The sequence below is a fragment of the Portunus trituberculatus genome, chromosome 38 (genome assembly GCF_017591435.1).
Source record: "Portunus trituberculatus isolate SZX2019 chromosome 38, ASM1759143v1, whole genome shotgun sequence".
In the NCBI taxonomy this organism is placed as follows: Eukaryota; Metazoa; Arthropoda; class Malacostraca; order Decapoda; family Portunidae; genus Portunus; species Portunus trituberculatus.
In genome coordinates, this window is record NC_059292.1 from 18,438,075 (window position 1) to 18,454,521 (window position 16,447).

Here is a 16,447-nt window from a genome sequence, read left to right on the forward strand (position 1 = left end):
TTACTAGTAGTGACATTCATTGCTTCATCAACTGTTAACTCCTCAATCTGGTCGAGAGGGAGTGAGTGTGTGAACCATTCCTCTACGGCGCGGGAGCAGCGATGACATGAGAAGGGTGTTGGCGTTTAAGTTTCGTTAAAGTTAATTTGTTAGACTGGTCAGTCTTTTCATCTTTGCTGGGAATATGAGAAATAGCTGACAGATATGGAGCAGTGGAAGTGATAGGAGAAGTTTTTGTGGAAGTAGAAGTGGTCTTAGCAGATGATGAGGTACAGGTTGAAAGGGAAGCTGTGGTGGTAGATGGGGCAGGCAGTGGGTCAGTCTGAATGGCAACAATGCTTATCTCTTACTGTTGAAATGTAGGAGACGTTTGAAGGTGGCGCAGCCTGCATCTGCTTCACTCGCATCCTTGCTTCATAGTAAGAAATGTCCTCAGTAGCTTTAACTGTGCAGACCTCTTTCTCCACTTTCCACGTGGGGGCAATCACATCAGAAAGTGGAGTGAGCACCCTCACAGAAATGGCACTTTTCTACCAAGGATATGCATTGGTCCACTGAATGGCCCTCTCCCGCACATCTACCACAGTAAGCATGGGAAGACCGACAAGCGTTGCCATGGTGACCATAAAGTTGGCACTTGAAACAACGGAAAGGATTCAGAATGTAGGGACAAACGGGAACCGACTCGTACCTAACATGAACCCTCTCTGGCAACTTAGCAGCATTAGCACTTGAAACAATGGAGAGGATTCATAATGTAGGGACGAACGGGAACCGACTTGTACCTAACATGAACCCTCTCTGGCAACTTAGCAGCATTAACCATTATGTTCCGGTGATTAAACTATTTTCCAATATCCCATGACGGGTAAAAATGGTAAACCTAGAAATTGTCAGAAGACTGTTTGAATACTAATAATTATTTTTTCTTTGTTATTCTGAATACAATGATGTACTTTCTAGCTCGATGTGACCTCTGAAAGTTTAGTTATTGCCTTATCAAGGATTCCTCCTCCGCCCGTTATGTGATCCGTCAATCAGAAACAGCTCGGTGAGCGATGACACCGCGCAAACACACACACACTCTCTCTCTCTCATCTTGGAAGAGAAATTGTACACTTCCCAATGAGAGAAAGAGAGAGAGAGAGAGAGAGAGAGAGAGAGAGAGAGAGTATTCTTTCACCCCTTTTCATATTAAGTTACAAGCAAATAACATGTAGGTATAATTTCTCTCTCTCTCTCTCTCTCTCTCTCACTCTCACACACACACACACACACGCCCCCTTGATCGTCTTCCCAGAACACGAGAGGCACGCCTGTGTCTCTATGAGCCACTCTGGGTTCTCAATACGATGTTTGGGGTATGTTCTCCATCACCACTATCTCTGTCTTCTCCCTGTTCTGAGAAAACAGGTGGATCCTCTGAATCATTTTCCGAGTCTTCACTACTGCTGTCTTCGCTTTCTTCAGTTTCTTCCTCATAATCACTGTCACTGTAGTCAGGCTCAGAAGCACTGCTAAATGAAAATGATCTGTCTTGTTCCATAGTGAGTTATGAACTGAGACGTCCCTTCGCTCTTATCAGGGTGCTTTCGACACGGCAGGTCGGCGACCTGGGGTTGCCAAGTGTCGCCCTCAGAATGGGAGAATAGCTTCGTTACCCCTAAATATACAGATACTTCCACTTGCCACTTGCCATCTGACTCGAGAAACCGCGTGTGGAGCTCAAACATGAGGCGCACACTCACTGAGGCGGATCCTCCATAGGTGAAAGAGGAAAAACAATCTGACAACCTGGCAACAGACACCTTCTGTTGTCGCTAAGGAGAAGACAGTGAAAGGCAAAACTAAAAATACGGGGCAATGTGATTCCTAACTTTATTTAACTAATGCCTAAGCCTGATGGGCGTACAAAAAATCCACACGGAGGTGGTAGAAGGACAGAGCGCAGGACACATGTTTGTAGCAGTGTCTGGGCCGAGTCTGGACACTCAGTTTTTTTTTTTTTCTTTTTTGTCATCACCCTGGCATGGGTATTAGGCCATCTTTATTATTATTATTATTATTTTTTTTTTTTTAACTTCCTTTGATTTTAGTTATAAACATAATATATACAATCTACTTGATGTAATTTTTTAAAATTATTTTATTTATTTATATATTTTTTATTATTTTATTTTTACAAAATATAACATTATACATTCACTCAGAAATCCATACACGCTTCATTCACACAGGGATCCTACTCCTAACTCAAAACTATTGTCCTTTGTCAGGGCATGGGGAAAGGAGGGATAAATCTCAAGCAAACAAGGTGGCTACATAGCATTATTACGTATTGCTTATATACATGAAAGGGAAAACATTCACATCAGATCACGCAAAACTGGAATCATATACACTTTCATACTTTTATTTCACATATATATGTTCAAATATTTACAAATGAAATATAAATAGCATAATATATAGACATAAATCACAACTCTCTGATTAAATTGGCCTCAGTCAGGTAAATCATCAGTCTATCGACCACATCCAGGTGTTCATCACCCAGGAGGGTTGTCTGCGTTAGCAGGAGGCCATGACTCTGGTAATACGCCGCCAAGGGCCGCCTCTCCTCACGATAACGCACACAGTGAAGCAGGATGTGCTCAACAGAGAGGGTGACATTACAGGTGGAACACTGTAGTGGGAAGGTATTGGCTATGTAGGGGAGCACGTGGATGGGAGAGTGCAGCCCATCCTGAGGCGTGGGAGGACCACCTCCTCTTGCCTTGTGGGGCGATTGGAGGAGGCCCACTCGCCTAGGATGGGTTGGATGGTGTGGAGGTGAAGGTTGTCCCAGTGACTCTGCCACAGGAGTTTTGCTGATGATTTAACAACTGAGAGACATGACTACAGACCCCGACAGAGGTTCCACGTTCCACGTTCCCTCGAGCTCTGCAGCAGACCGAGCTAGCATGTCAGCCTGTTCATTCCCGCATATACTGGAATGTCCAGGCACCTAAATCAGTGAGAAGGATTTACGAAATGAATTCAACTTATCAATGATGTTGCCCTGGATTTCATTTGTATCCGTGTGGCCGGACTCTATTGCCTGAAGGGCTGACATAGAGTCCGAAAAAATGATAACAGAATTATGAGGTGAATTTAAAGCATAATCTATGGCCTTATCAACAGCAAAAATTTCAGCAGAAAACACCAATGTATGAGTAGGCAGTCGGAACCTGAGGGCACATTCACACGACCACACACTTGCACTCACACATTCATCTGTCTTGGAGCCGTCAGTGTAAAGATGTAGGGATGGAGGGAGGCCAGCAACGAGGGCCCGGGAGTGTTGGTGGAGCTCTGCCTCGGCAACAACAACCTTCTTCCCTGGCAACCAATTGTAGTTGAAGGTGGGGGGATTTTGCTTCCATGGGGGAAGGGTGGGCAGCACGAGGAGGTCCGCATCGTCCAGTTTCATGCCCGTTTCCTGGCAGAGTGTGTGTAGTCTGACTGAGACTGGATGGCAGACCACATTGTGGAGGTGATGGTGCTGCCATATAATCTTGTTTGCTATGTTACCGAGAGGAGCTTTCCAAGCCGCCTTTATCCCATGGGATAAAAGGAGGGCGTCATAACGTAGCTGTAGCAGTGGAATGTTGGCCTCAACCTCCATCCGCGTCACATGAGTGCAGTGCAGGGCTCCAAGACACATTTGCACACATTCATTCTGTAGTACATCCAGCCTCCTCAGTGTTGGTTCCGACGCAGACCCATACACCGGTGAGCCATAGTCTAAATGAGAACGAATTAAGGACTTGTACACCATTAATAAAGATTTTCTGTCTGCACCCTCCCCCATGAAGTACCAGAAAGGTATTTGAGGACATTGATTTTTTACGACAACGAATAAGCAATTCATTAACATGAGTTTTCCAATTAAGTCTGCTGTCAAAATGCAGACCCAAGAACTTGACTGAATTTTGAAACAGTATCGGTTGGCCTTGAAGAGCTAATTGTAAATCAGGTATGTTACATCTAGTGAAAACAACAACAATACACTTAGCAACGGAAAACTTAAATCCCCATAGCGAGGCCCAATGCTGGACGGAATCAAGAGCATCCTGAATCCGCCCTGCTGAAAACTGTGCGTTAGGTGAGGAGTGCCATAACGCACAATCATTGGCATACAATGAATATTTAAGATTTCACTTCACAATATTTAAACTGACGTCACCGAGGCAACAAATGAGATGTCTATGCCGCTCCTTGTCAGTCTGTTGTTCGTCCTCATCTGGTCTACACACGAGCTCGGATCTCAGGATTTTTGCCGGCTGCTCCTCGGAGCCTGCTGCTGCCCTTTTCTTTGCCTGCTTCTCCTTGGAGTTGTCCTGGTCAGTTTTCACCTTCTCCTTTACCCTGCGCTGCTGATACATGGTGGTACTCTTCTCGATCTTAGGATCATGTTGGCTTATTTGCCCTGTTGTCGGGTGGCCCCGTTTGCAGATGGCGGACCCAGCAGGCCTTAGCGATTCGTCCCTTCGTTCCTTTGCCCGGTCGGCTTCCCCTCCACGGGCAGGAAACGCCCTTGCGAAGATGGTGCTTGGTCTGATGTTCAGCAGGGAAAAAGGGACCGCCGTGACCCTGGCCATGACAGAGCGTTTCAGCTGGCTTCCGATTCGGCCCTGGCGGGGCCGAGTCAGCCCCGTGATGTCAACTCAGCTGGCCCGTCCCTGGAGGATCGTGTCAGCCATTTGGGTTCCATCGTGGCGGACCTGATTGCGAAGCTGGACAGGCGTTCTCCTCGGTGCCCCAGGCTGACAGCGGGACTTCAGTGGCTTTGGCAGCATCGAGAGTGCAGGATCCGAAGACGGTGAGGTGCGGGAGGCAGCGGCCGACCCGCTAGCGGGGCTGGATGACCTGGGTGGCCCACGGGGCGCGCTTGAAGACGCTGATTTTCTTCGGGCTTTGGAAGAACTGGCAGGGCATTTTTATGGTCAGGAGAAGAAAGGTGAGCCCCTGTCTGACCGTTTAGCAGGCATTTTAGATGATAGCCTCAGGCGTCGCCCCACCTCGGAGGGGGTGAAAACTACCTGTAGTAAGGTGAGGTTGCCCAGCAATGTTCCTAATCTGATTGTGCCTGCTACAAATGCAGTTATTACCAAGGCTCTAAGTGTCGGGGGCAGGCTGATTGATGCTCGCCTGGTTTTCACCAATGGCCTGCTCTCCAAGGCCCTGGTTCCGGTTGCCCAGTGCCTGAGTGACATTGGGGAGAGGAAAGGTAAGCCTGTGGATGATTACCTGGATGGCCTGAATAACTGTGTACGTCTCCTGACTTCTGCAGTGTGTTACCTTAACCAGCTCAGGAAGGAAGTGGCCCGCATTCACGTGAACGATTCAGCCCTTGCGGAGCTTTGCCGTTGGGACTGTGAAGTTGGCACTGCAGAGCTGTTCCCCTTTGATGTCATTAAGAAGTGTGAGGAGTTGCATCGGGCCAGGCGGCTGGGCAGGCCTTCTTTCCGCCCATACCGGTCAGGAGGTCCCAGGCGGACGGCTGCTTCCCGCCAGGCTCCCAGGAGGGCCCCTCCTTCCCAGAACTCAAGGTTTCGGTCTAAGCCTTTTTTAGGCCAGCGGCCTCCTCCGCTGAGGGGGAACCAGCAACACAGGCCGGCCCAGTGAACCCTTGCCGAGTGAGTATTACCATTAACTCTTTATCCAATACCTCTGACAATTTTATGAGCGGGAAAATTTTCACTGCTAGACAGCAGTGGCTAGCTCTTTCCTCCGATAAATGGATTCTTGATGTGGTTTGTGGCCATGTGCTTGAGTTTGATGAGCTTCCTTACAATCTGCTCTGCCTCGGCCCCTGTCCCTTTCAGAAAGTGACAGGGCGGCCCTGGATGCCGCGCTGCTTAGGTTTGTGGAACAGGGTATTGTTGAGAGATGTGAGCCCTCTCCTGGCAATGCTTTTTATTCCAATGTTTTTCCCACTGTAAAGAAAGACGGTACTACTGCCAGAGTCATTCTAAACTTGAAAGAGCTAAATCCTTATGTTACTCACACTCACTTTAAAATGAATTCCTTTAAGGATGTGGTGCATTTAGTCCAGCCCCAGTGTTTTTTCATGACTATTGATTTTCAGGATGCTTATTATTCTGTGTATGTGAGACCTGAGGAAAGGTGTTGGTTCCGTTTTTTTTGGAAGGGCCAATGTTTTCACTTTACCTGTCTTCCTCAAGGGTTAACATCTGCCCCTCGGATCTTTACAAAATTATTGAAACCAGTGTTCTGTCACCTCCGGTCCCTTGGGATTATGGTCATCTGTTATATTGATGATTGCATCTTTTTTGCTCCCTCGGAGGAGGAGCTAATTAGCAATGTGAGTTATGCTCTGTATCTTTTTGATTCGGTTGGGCTCACTATTAATGTTAAAAAATCAGTTTTGGTCCCTACTCAGGAGGTGGAATTTTGGGAATTATTCTAAACTCATGCCTCATGACTGCTACTCTGCCTCTCAGGAAAATGATCAAAATTCAGGAACTAGGTCGGTTGTTGTTGAAGGACCGTGTCTCTTTGCGTGATTTAACTTCTTTCATTGGCCTCGCTGTGGCTGCTGAACCAGCTGTCGACCTGGCCCCCGTTCGTTACAAGTACTTTGAGATCATTAGGAACAGGGAGCTTGCCTGGCACCATGGGGATTAAGCAGCTAGAGTTTTTTTGGATGAGCATGCTAAGGAATTAGTCCTTTGGTGGGTTAATAATGTTCCCTTGCAATCTAAATCACTGCGTTCTTCTTCCCCTGACCTTGAATTGTTTGCCGATGCTTGTCTGACAGGTTGGGGTTCCATTGTCGGATCCGCGGCGTCGGGCGGCTCTTGGGCTCACGCGGAGTTAGACCACATCAATTGCCTAGAATTGCGAGCTATATTACTTGGTCTCCAGTCACTATGTAAGAATGTCAGTAATGCCCACATCCGCCTTCGTTCAGATAACACCGTGGCTGTCACGTACCTGAATCGCGGTGGGAGCACGAAGATCCGTCTTAGGAGATCTATGCTTGGGCCGGGTCTCGGGGCCTTACCTTGTCTACAGCTCATGTAAAGGGTACCCAGAATGTGGAGGCAGATTCTTTGTCTAGGTTAAAGAATTTAGACACTGAATGGATGTTGGACCCCCTTGTCTTTCGAAGGTTATGTGACATGTTTTATGTTCCCGATATTGACCTGTTTGTGTCGCGCTTAAATGCCCAGGTAGCTACCTATGTTTCTTGGAAACCTGACCCTGCAGCTACTTTTGTTGATGCTTTTTCAATTAATTGGGCAGACAGGACTTCATATGCCTTTCCTCCTTTCAGTCTCATTGCCAGATTGCTGCGGAAACTCCAGGAGAACCGGGCTTCCTTGATCGCGATTCTACCTCTTTGGCCGTTGCAAGCATGGTTCCCCAGGGCCCTTCAGTTTCTTGTTCAGCCACCAGTCCTCCTCCCTCACCTCCCTGTGTCATTACCGCAGAACCCTGCTTACATCCACCCGTGCCCGGTCTCTGGTGTTGACTGCGATGAGTTTATCAGGCGATCCTTTGAAGTCCAAGGCCTATCGCGAGACGTTGCCCAGCTTTTGCTTCACTCCTGGTGGAAGAGCACTTTACAACAGTATAGGCCGTATCTCTCAAGATGGGTGTCAGTTTGTCTCCGGCAGGAAATTGATCCGTTTCTACCACCTTTAAGTTTTCTTTTAGACTTCCTACTGTGTGAATTTCAGAGGGTTCCCGTTCGAGTTATAGTACTATGAATACCATCCGTTCGGCCGTGTCTGCCATCGCTAAGATCGGGGGTCAACCAGCGGGTCAACATCCGTTGGTTATTAGATTTATGCGAGCCGTCTTTCAGGAGAGGCCTGCTTTTCTCACTGTCAATTTACCTGGGACCCAGAGTTAGTGCTCAACTACTTAAAGAGTCTCGGCCCTGATGAATGTCTTTCACTCATTCAGTTATCCCGCAAATTAACTGCCTTAATGTTACTGGTTTCAGGGCAGCGTGGCCAAGTCTTAAGTTTCTTAGATATCCGTAATATGTCTATCTCGGATTCCATGATAGTTTTTCGTATTGGGGATCTCCTTAAAACTTCTAGGCCTGGTTGCCACATTTCTGAATTATGTTTTGAAAAATATTCTGCAGACCAGCTTATCTGTGTCTATACTACAATTGTTAATTATTTAGAGAGGACTAAGGACTCTAGGGGTTCCATCACTGGCCTTCTTTTGACTACCAAACCCCCTATTAAGGTGGCTTCCCAGGATACCTTACGGCTGGGTCAGGGAGGTTATGGGAGCATGGGTATTGACCTCAAAATTTTTCACCTCACTCTACTAGGTCCGCGCGTCTAGCAAGGCTGCGCTCCGTCTTCCGCTGTCCTCCATCCTTTCATCTGTGGGCTGGTCCAGGAGTCTACCTTGAAGTTTTATGGGAGGCCAATTAGCAAGAAGGGGTTATTTGCACAGGCGGTGTTGGCGGAGGATGGGTCTCCTCCATGAATATGTAAAATGTACTACGGTGTTTTGTGGTGGTTTTCATATGATTTCATTGTTTGTCCACATATTTGTACTTAATTGTATGCTTTTGGCTGGAATACATGAAGATGATACTATATGGTTTTCAGTCGTTCCTGGTTTTGGGGTTCGGCTTGGTTTGAGGACCTGCTCTAAAGCTCTCATTTGTTGCCTCGGTGACGTCAGTTTAAATATTGTGAAGTGAAATTGTAAGATTAAACGATACTTACCAAGTTGAAGTTTGATCGTAATTTCACGAACATTTAAACGACGTCACTGAGGCAGTAAATGCCCTCCCTTCCCTCCCCTGGCTTCTTGGTCGCCGTGTTTTGGGTTTTTTTCTTCACTCACTGTTTAATTTTTAGCTTTTGTAATTTTTATACTTTGTTCCTCAAACCAACACTCTGAAGGACTGACGAGAAGCGGCATAGACATCTCATTTACTGCCTCAGTGACGTCGTTTAAATGTTCGTGAAATTACGATCAAACTTCAACTTGGTAAGTATCGTTTAATCTTACAATTATTGGGGACGGGAGTTGTTGACAGAATATCATTAATCATTATACAGAATAAAATGGGACTAAGAACACTACCCTGCGGCACCCCGTTCTCCTGGACAAAAACATCCGAGATTATGTTACCAGGAAGCTTGACAGAGAATGTTCTGTCCTGAAGAAAGTTATGAACAAAAATGGGCTAGTTACCTCTGAAGCCATGAGCGTAGAGTTTCATGGGGATACCGTGTCACCATGTCATGTCGAAGGCTTTGTGGATGTCCAGAAATACCCCTATCATGAATTCTTTTTTTGGCAAAAGCCTCTGAAACGCAATGCTCCAAGTGTGTTAGGTGATCCATCGTGCTTCAGTACTTCCGAAAACCTTACTGCTGATCACCTAACAGACCCTTCACTTCTAAAACAAAAAGTAGCCTTCGCTTTACCATACGTTCCATGACCTTACATAGATAGCTCGTGAGCGCAATAGGATGAAACACACTGGGTCCGTAAGGTGTCCAGTCATTTTAGGAATTGGGATGGTGTGAGAGAAATGCCAAGACTGGGGGAAGGTGTGAGAGGTCCAGATTGTATTGTAAAGGGTTAATAATTTTGAAAGGGAATGGTGGCCGAGATGTTGTAACATAATATATGAAATGTTGTCTGGACCGAGACTGGAGCGTTTACAGGATTTCAGGGCAAAGAGGAGTTCATCCAACGTAAACTCAGTGTTGTAGTCCTAGTTTACGCCTCCCGTGGCAAAGTTTGGAACAGTGTGTTCTGCTGCCTCCTTCCTTGGAAGGAAGGCAGGGTCATAATAAGTTGTGCTGCTGGCCTGATGGAATTGATTGGCTATGGCATTTGCTATATCTATTTTATTATCTATTACAATATTATTTATTTTAAGTGTGTTTATAGGCATATATGTTTTTTTGTTGTTTAACATGTTTACTGTTTTCCACACTTGTGTGAGCGGGGTTGTTCGGTTCACTGTTGCAATAAATTGTTGGAATGAATCTTTCTTTGCATTACAGATGACTTTCCTTGCCTGAGCCCTTGCCTTTTTATAGGTTATGAAATTTGCTTGACTGGGCTGCTGGCTGAAATACCTGTATCGTATATTGCGCTCACGAAGTGCTTGTTGGCAATCCGTTGCCCACCATGAGACTCCATGCTTAGTGTTAACTGCAGAAGTCTTTGGAGTAGAAGCCTCAGCAGCGTGTAATATGGATTGTGTTGCTTTCCTGACCATCGTGTCAATGTCCTTGCCAGATATATCCATGTCGGCAACCCCACGGAAGGTTGCCCAATCAGCTCTCTTGAAATTAAACTTGGGAGGGCGGAGGGTGGGCAGGATATCGCGTGCATAAGAGATGCAGATGGGCAGATGGTCACTTCCATGGGAGTCGTCGATGACTTCCCAAGAGAAGTCAGGGAGTATATTTGGCGAGAGCAATGACAGATCAATGGGAGACGCGTTACCAGTCCGATCATCTACATGAGTCGCACTTCCATCATTCAGAAGACACAGGTTTGTCTGTAATAAAATGTTTACTATCTACTCACAACACGTACACTTGACCTCTCACTTTCCCATTGTTGATGATGGGCATAAAAATCGCCAACAACTAGCCTGTTGCCTGGAAGCTGGCTAATTAAAGATGTAATGTTTTCATCAACAATGGGAGTATTGGGAGGTAAGTAGAGGGAACAGATAGCCAGATATGTGTCATTGAATCTCACCCTGCACATGACAGCTTCCAGAGGTGTATTGAACGTCACTTCTGTTTGTGTCAGTGTTTTGTGTATATATGTATATGGCAATGCCGTGTCCCTCATATCTTCTATAAGGATGGTAGTGTTTTCGCACTGCAGTCTCGTCTCCTGTAGACAAATAACGGACGGCCTTTGTATGTTCATTAAAAGTGACAAATATGGATCTTTATTCTGAATACTTCTGCAGTTCCACTGTAACACCTTGAACGTTATGGCTTAAGAGTTGTGGTGGTGGCCGTTTTTTTTAGTCCTTTTGCACTCAGAGGCGCTGTTGGGAGATCTCTCCCGGCTCTTACTAGTGGTGACATCCATCGATTCATCAATTGTTAACTCCCCAGAGCTGGTCGAGAGGGAGCGAGTGTGTGATCCCCTCCTTGATGGCGCGGGAGTGGCGACGACATGAGAAGGGCGGTGACGTTCAAGTTTTGTTAGATTTAATTTATTAGACTTGTCTGTCTTCTCATCCTTACTGGGAGTACGAGAAATAGCAGACAGGTATGGAGCAGAAGAAGTTATAGGAGTAGAGGTTTTAGTTGAAGTAGAAGTAGTTTTGGCAGATGATGAGGCAGTGGTTGAAGTGGAAGCTGTGGTGGTAGATGGGGCAGGCAGCGGGTCAGTCTAAATGGCAACAGTTCACATCTTGGGTGGAGCCCTTACTGTTGAAGTGTAGGAGAGGTTTTAAGCAGGCTCGGTCTGCGTCTGTTTCACTCGCATCCTGGCTTCACAGTAAGAAATCCCTTCAGTAGCTTTAACTGCATACCTCTTTTTCCACTTTCCACGCAGGGCAATCGCTTGAGAAAGTGGAGTGAGCACCCTCACAGTTATGGCACTTCTCTACCAAAGATGTGCACTGGTCCACCGAGTGGCCCTCACCTGCGCATCTACCGCAGTAAGCATGAGAAGACCGACAAGCGTTGCCATGGTGACCATAAAGCTGGCACTTGAAACAACGAAGAAGATTCGGAATGTAGGGACGAACGGGAACCGACTCGTACCCTACATGAACCCTCTCTGGCAACTTAGCAGTACTGAAGGTGAAAATGACTGATGCTGTGCTCCTTCTGGTACCGTCAACCATCGTAGTGATCTTTCTAACCTCAATGACATCCTGATCAGTCATGCAGTTGACAATTTCAGTCGGTTCCATATCCACAAAATCGCTGTGGGAAGTGACTCCCCGACACGAATTCATGGAGACTGGAATCGAGGCCTCGATCTCGATGTCATGAATGAACTGGAGTTTCAAAATCAAAAGTTATTTGACTTGATTTACGTTAAGGGTTTGAACTAATAAGTCACCACTAGCAAGTTTCTTCACATTAATGACATTAATAATATTACAGTCAATAACTTTCTTTATAATAAAAGAATTGACAGAAGACAGGCAGGTGTTCGTCTTTGAATGTAGGTCACATATGTTGCTTTGGTGGGTTCAATAGACAGTCTGGCAGTCGGGAGTCGTCGATCAGTATCCTCCCTCCCCCTTATGGGGGGAGAATAGGAATGTCTGTCAGGCATGGAGGGGAGCGGGACACAAGTGGAAGGAAGTCAGGGAGGAGTTTCCTAGTGTCAGATTGTCCTACCAAACCACTCTAGGGCGGCCGGACAGTGTCAGTTCACCAAAAAAGCAAGCTCACTGAGGCGGATCCTCCGTAGGTGAAAGAGAAAAGTCAATCTGATGACCTGGCAACAGACACCTTCTGTTGCCACTAAGGTGAGGACAGTGAAAAGCAAAGCTAAAAACACGGGGCAGTGGGAATCCTAACTTTATTTAACTAATGCCTAAGCCTGATGGGCGTACCAAAAATCCACACGGAGGTGGCAGAAAGACAAAAGCTTCAGAATACATGTTTCCAGCACGGTATCTGGACTCAGTCTGACACTCAGGTCCACTGCTCTTCCTTTTATTGCTTCTAATTCTCCGGCTTCTTTGCCAGTAATACAGTCTTGAGGGTTTGAAGGACTGGCGAACGAAGCCCGGCGCACGGAGAGTGAGCTGGTGGGTGAGAAGTGAAGAACCGAGAGAGTGAACGGAGCTTGGTGAAGTGGTGGTTGGGATGTGAGGTAGTTATGGCGTGCAAAAGGTGGAGTGGCTGTAACGGAATATATATATATATATATATATATATATATATATATATATATATATATATATATATATATATATATATATGTGTGTGTGTGTGTGTGTGTATTCACCTAGTTGTAATTTTACAGGGCCTGGGTATTATACTCGTGTGGCCCCGTCTCCATATCTACACACATCCAACTTTCCTTTAAAACTATGCACACTCCTCGCTGACACCACCTCCTCACTCAAACTATTCCACACCTCCACACATCTCTGTGGGAAACTATATTTCTTCACATCCTTCAAGCATATTCCCTTGGCTATCTTTTTACTATGCGATCTCGTAGTTCTATTTAGATTTTCCTCTCTCAACATCATTTGTTCATTATCCACTTCATCCAAACAGTTCAACAGTTTATAAACCTGTATTAAATCTCCTCTTTCTCTTCTTTGTTCCAAGGTAAGCAAATTAATTTCTTTTAATCTCTCCTCATAGGTCATTTCTGCCAATTCCGGAACCATTTTTGTTGCCATTCTCTGCAATCTCTCCAACTTCCTTATATGCTTCTTTTTATAAGGGGACCAAACCACCCAGCATATTCCAATCTTGGTCTAATTACCGTACTAATTAATTTCTTCATCATATCTTTATCCATATAATGAAAGGCTAATCCAATATTTCTAATCAAATTATATGTTTCTCCAAACATCTTGTCAATATGAGCCTCAAACTGCCCATGGTCTTGTATTATCACTCCCAAATCCTTTTCCTTTTCCACCTTTTTCAACACTACTCCTTCACCCATCTTGTATGACCCTCTTGGCCGTCTTCTACTCTTCCCCATCTCCATTACATGACTTTTGCTCAGATTAAATTCCATCTCCCACCTCTTGCTCCACTCCCAAATCCTATCCAGATCTGCCTGTAAAATTTCACAATCTTCACTCTTCACATACCTACACAACTTCGCATTATCCCTCTGGCATATCATTAATATAGACAAGGAAAAGTATTGGTGCCAGCACTGAACCTTGTGGGACTCCACTCTCCACCACCAACCAGTCCGACTTTGCATCCCTTATTACCGTTCTCATCTCCCTCCATCTCAAGTAGTTTTCCATCCACTTTAACACTTTTTCCTTCAGTCCTCCATAAATCTCTAATTTTCATAGCAGTCTCATGTGAGGTACCTTGTCGAAAGCTTTTTTTAAATCCAAATATACACAGTCCATCCATCCCTCTCTCTCTTGTATTTTGTCAACCACTCTTGAATAAAAGCTCAGTAGATTTGTTACACATGACCTCCCTTTCCTAAAGCCAAATTGATGATCCGATAATAACTTATGATCCTCCAGGAACCCTATCCAATATTTCTTTATCACCCTCTCACAAATCTATAATTTGCCTGAAACTTCATCTGGTCCCATCGCTTTATCATCTTTAAGTTCCTCCAACATTTTATATAACTCCTTTTTAGGTATCTTAATGTCATCCATGTACACATTTCCTTCTACATTCTGAGGCTTTACAAACATTGTTTCTTTAGTAAATACTTGTTGAAACCTATTATTTAGCAATTCCGCGATATTCTTAGGGTCATCTACTATCCCTTGCTCTCCTTTTAATCTTTCAATGGACTCTCTCTTTTTAAGTTTACCATTTATGAACCTGTAAAACAATTTTGGATGTTCCTTACTCTTGTCTACAATATCTTTTTCAAATTTTCTTTCTTCCTCCTCCTTACCCTCACATACTCATTTCTTGCCACTCTATAATTCTCCTTATTTAGTATATTCCTGCTCTTTTCCATCTTTTCCAAGCCACATCTCTCTTTTCTTTAGCCTTAACACAAGTTGCATTAAACCAATCCTTTCTTCCTTCCTCTCTCGGTTTATACTTTGGTACAAATTTCATAACTCCTTTATAATATTTCATAAAAATCTCATATTTTTTTGCACTTCTCTGATTTGTAACATCTCCTCCCAATCTAATGTTCTGAAATAATTTTCAAATTTTCTGTGTCCATCTTTCTATAATTCAATCTACCACTCCTGTATGTCTCATCTCTCCTTCGCTGTGTTATTGCCATCTGCATTTCCATAACCACATGATCACTCTTCCCCAATGGACATTTATATTGTATATCCCCACATAGGTACACTTCTCGTGTTAACACCAAATCCAGTCTAGCCGGTTCATCATCTCCTCTATATCTAGTATTTTCTTTCACCCTCTGTTCCATCATATTTTCCATCATTAGATTAAGAATCTCTCTCCCATGCTTCCTCTCCAACACCACTTACTAGATTTTCCCAATCCACCTCTTTACAATTAAAATCTCCTACTAGTATCACCTTTCTTTTTCAGTTAATACACTTTCCAAACTCTGCAAAGTATCCTTGATCATATTGTCGTATTCCTTAATGTCCAAGAATTTGTTTTAGGAGGTACATAGGTCACCATGATTATTAATTCTTTTCCATCACTTTTTAACCTTATGCTTATCACTTCTGCATTGTTCTTCCCATACCAAACCTTATCCACATTTATCTCCTTCTTCGTCATAATCATAACTCCTCCTCCACCTTTACCCTCTCTATCCTTTCTCCATATATTATATTTATTATCCAAATTTACCTTTGTTTTTTCATGTAATTTTGTCTCAGTCAAACACACTATATCAGGCTTCTCCACCATCATATAGTCTTGCAATTCCAATCTACTTGACAGTATCCCATCTATATTAGTATACATTACGGTCCACCCACTGCTCCCTCTAGGGGTTCCTCTGCATTCCTTCTTTCCACATACCATTTTCTGACTCTCTCTCCTATAACTCTCCAAAAAACTTTTCTTTTTCCTCTTCAGACCGCACATCATTTTTCCTTCTCGCCTCTTCCAACAATTCCTTATATCTTCTCCTCTCTTCCTCATTTCTATTTTTCCTTACGTACACCTCTTTACAACCTTCTACCTCTCTTAATTTTGATGTTCTATATAAAATGTCCTCCACAGATTGTTGTGACTTCAGTACTACTTTAATCGGTCTCCTTACTCCCTCCTTATACGGACCCAGTCTATGGATCTCTTCCACTTTTTCTTGTAGGTTTTTTTTTTTCCTCATCATTTAGATTTTTGAACAGATCTCTTACCGTTTTTAATTCTTCTTTAATTCTCTTAGGCTTATATGTTATATTTTGTTCTTTCATCCCAAATATTAACACACTCTTCTTCTTTTCTGCTATTTCTCTTATCAATGTTTCCTTATTCTTCATAACATTAACCAGTTCCTTGGACCTTTCTTTTTTGTCTTCATTCAACTGATCTTTAATTATTTCTTGTAAACCAACCATCTCAGCTTCCCTCGACTCAGTCCATTGTGTTTTCTTCATTTCCCACTCCTTTCAAACCTTTCATTTGCTCACTGATAATTTTTTTAAAGTCATCTTTCTCCTTTACAACTTTCTCCATTTTCTCCTCCAACCATCTCTTGTATTTTTCAACCTACACTCTCAAGTGTGCATTCTCATCCACCAATCGTATTTCATTTTCCTCCAGTCTTTTAA

At 44.2% G+C, this 16,447-nt stretch overlaps 1 protein-coding gene across 1 annotated transcript in view; it reads left to right on the forward strand.

Moving 5' to 3' along the window:
* The window catches only part of LOC123514884 (vacuolar protein sorting-associated protein 54-like), a 90,310-nt gene extending 81,842 nt beyond the window's left edge, over window positions 1-8,468 (forward strand). Inside the window, exon 6 of the mRNA XM_045273143.1 lies at window positions 8,363-8,468. Coding sequence (XP_045129078.1) covers window positions 8,363-8,468 — 106 coding nt within the window. The remainder of the gene's footprint in view (window positions 1-8,362) is intronic.
* The last annotated feature ends 7,979 nt before the right edge of the window (window positions 8,469-16,447 follow it).